Source organism: Parasteatoda tepidariorum, chromosome 8 (assembly GCF_043381705.1).
Source record: "Parasteatoda tepidariorum isolate YZ-2023 chromosome 8, CAS_Ptep_4.0, whole genome shotgun sequence".
In the NCBI taxonomy this organism is placed as follows: Eukaryota; Metazoa; Arthropoda; class Arachnida; order Araneae; family Theridiidae; genus Parasteatoda; species Parasteatoda tepidariorum.
The window spans coordinates 73,284,933-73,287,465 of record NC_092211.1 but is presented as its reverse complement, the minus strand read 5'-3'; the positions used below and the strand labels follow the sequence as shown (position 1 = coordinate 73,287,465).

At 29.5% G+C, this 2,533-nt stretch overlaps 1 protein-coding gene across 2 annotated transcripts in view; it reads right to left on the bottom strand.

The window, feature by feature from the left end:
* LOC107443832 (sodium-coupled monocarboxylate transporter 1) overlaps positions 1–2,533 on the bottom strand; it is a 34,426-nt gene that overhangs the window by 11,204 nt on the left and 20,689 nt on the right. For both annotated transcript variants that reach the window (XM_071184226.1, XM_043042314.2), the window contains exon 6: positions 233–371. In XM_071184226.1, the coding sequence (XP_071040327.1) occupies positions 233–371 (139 nt within the window). The remainder of the gene's footprint in view (positions 1–232; positions 372–2,533) is intronic.

Sequence of the window (2,533 nt, the reverse complement as noted above, 5' to 3'; positions counted from 1 at the left end):
ATATATATATATATATTCTTTCGCTTAGGAAAATTTAACCTACTGTTATCTGTCAATATTGTTATGTCACCTCATGAAACTTGCCATAGTCTCTGATTCAAAACAAAATAAAATATTTCTATCAAAACAAACAAATATTTTTTTGTAATTACATGTTCTTAATCTCTCAATTATTTTACTGTTTTATTTTTTTATTATAATAATTATACCGATTCATATGAATGTAACTTACTTGGTCGTATCTACTGACACCAGATTGTTCTTTGTTTAGAACTGGATCACAATGGTAATACACGGAATACATAATAAGGCCTAGAACATGGCACGAAAGAAATGATAACGATGCAGGAATAATCGTTATTAGAAATGTCCTGAAAAACAGAATTTTTGTTTCAGCAGAATTCAATTTTTTATAATATGTATTTTTAAATTATAAAGTATAAATTTGAATAAATTTCGGAATTAGTTCGAAAGACAAAGATTAAATTTAAAATCTTCTTTTGACTCTCTTAAAGACATAAAGTAATGTAAGTATACTACCAGAAATGATCAAGTCATTTGTTTTGAAACACAATATTATTTAAATCGCTTAAATACTTGGTAAAATCCCTTTGGAAAAAAGGCCCAAATCAGAAAACATAACATGGGTATACTGCTAAAAGCTATGTATACTGATTTGATTTTATATTGAAATAGGTAAAAGGTGTTTAAAGGGCTGGCTTACATCTCTGCGTTTTTTTTAATTATTGACCTAGTCACAATTAGAATTATATCCCAAATAGTTATATTTTTATACTTCTAAAATCTATATATATATATATTGATTTAAAATATAACAAAATAAATCTAATTTTGTAAATAAAGACCCTAACAAGTAATATGTGTTAGTTATAAGCTCGATATGGATATGTCCACCGTAGACCTACAAATGTGTGTCCACAATTGTTTCATGAAAGCAATTTTTTTGGTAAAGGCCATTATTGGCTCATTAAAAAAACTAAAATAAAAGCAGACTATATACATATATAATAAGTATATTCACGAATAATTTAGTCTTTCCTACTATTTAAAGCAATGGTCTTAAAAGCTATTTAAATGATTATTTAATTTTTTTTTCATCATAAAAATCCTGTTTTGTAATTTATAATTCTAATACAAGGTAATAGACGTTATTTATTTCCACAGTAGGCCCACAAATATGTGTCCACTTTTGCTCCATGAAAGCATTTTTTAGGTAAAGGCTATTATTGGTTCATTTAAAAATAGAAACAGAAGCTGACAATATATGATAAGCATATACATATATATATATATATATAATAAGCATATACATGAATAACATAATTTTTTTTTATTATTTAAAACCTAGAGCCGTGATGGCTCAGTGGAAAAAACTTTCGTTTTCCAATTAGGTGAACCGGGTTCGAATCCCATCAATGGCACCTTTCCATGTAGTTCAAATGCGAGTTAGTTCCATCAAAAAGTTCTTTACGAAGGCAACTTTTTCTCTTTGCTTAATCAAGTAGTTCCCTTGTCTTCTTTATAGGATTCAAAATTACAAGGCTACGGAATTTAACATCAGTAGTCGTAAACCCAAAAAATTGGATCTGCTGTTCAACGACGGAAACAAATTAAATTAATGAAAACAATGGCCTTAACAGCATTACATTTAATTTTTTTTCATCCTGAATACCTTGTGTTATAATTTACTACTTAACAATTCCACGCGAGATCATGTAATTGCATATTAGAGTGTGTGACATATTATTTTCCAATTCCGGTAATGAATACCCTGTATTTCCAAATGCTTAGGAAATTAGTGTGGCATATTATTTCCAAATGTTTAAGAAAATTTTGAACAATGATAATTCACCTGCGCACTCTATCCTTCTTGTACTCACGAACCAGTTATACAATCAACAGAACTTAGCTGTCTTATTTAATTCAAATTGTGCAAAAAAAATTAGAAATACAGTATTTTTCTCCCAACATAGTACATATAGTCAGTCCATCTAATTAACTCCTATCGCCATAGAGTCTAAGATTACCTGCAGCTACAGAGACGAGAAGAAGCAAATTTTAGCCAAAGGAGCTTTAGATACTTTTCCCACCGACACCTGTCAAACTTGTCTGAATAGTTTTCCCCACACCTCTACTTGTAATAGTTCCAATTCACAACCATAGTAACCTGTAGTACTCTACACAACTGACATGGGATATTCTTCGGATAGATGGACTATATTTTGACTAAGATATGCTTAATTCATAATCTCTGGTGTTGTATCATGTAGCTGATGTGTTACATTCTCTGCTAAGTATGGCCCTATTGCATATGAAGTTTATTTTTGAGTTACTACTACTTATACACAGATTTCGGATATCAGACGGAAATATGCTTTTGACCTTATTCCGTTTAAATGAAAGCAACTGAAAAACCTGGCATGATACCAATGTGTTTCTTTACTTAACCATAAACTTGCTGGCTACGAAAGAAATTTTTTAATGAATTATTAGAAGAATTGTTTATATATAT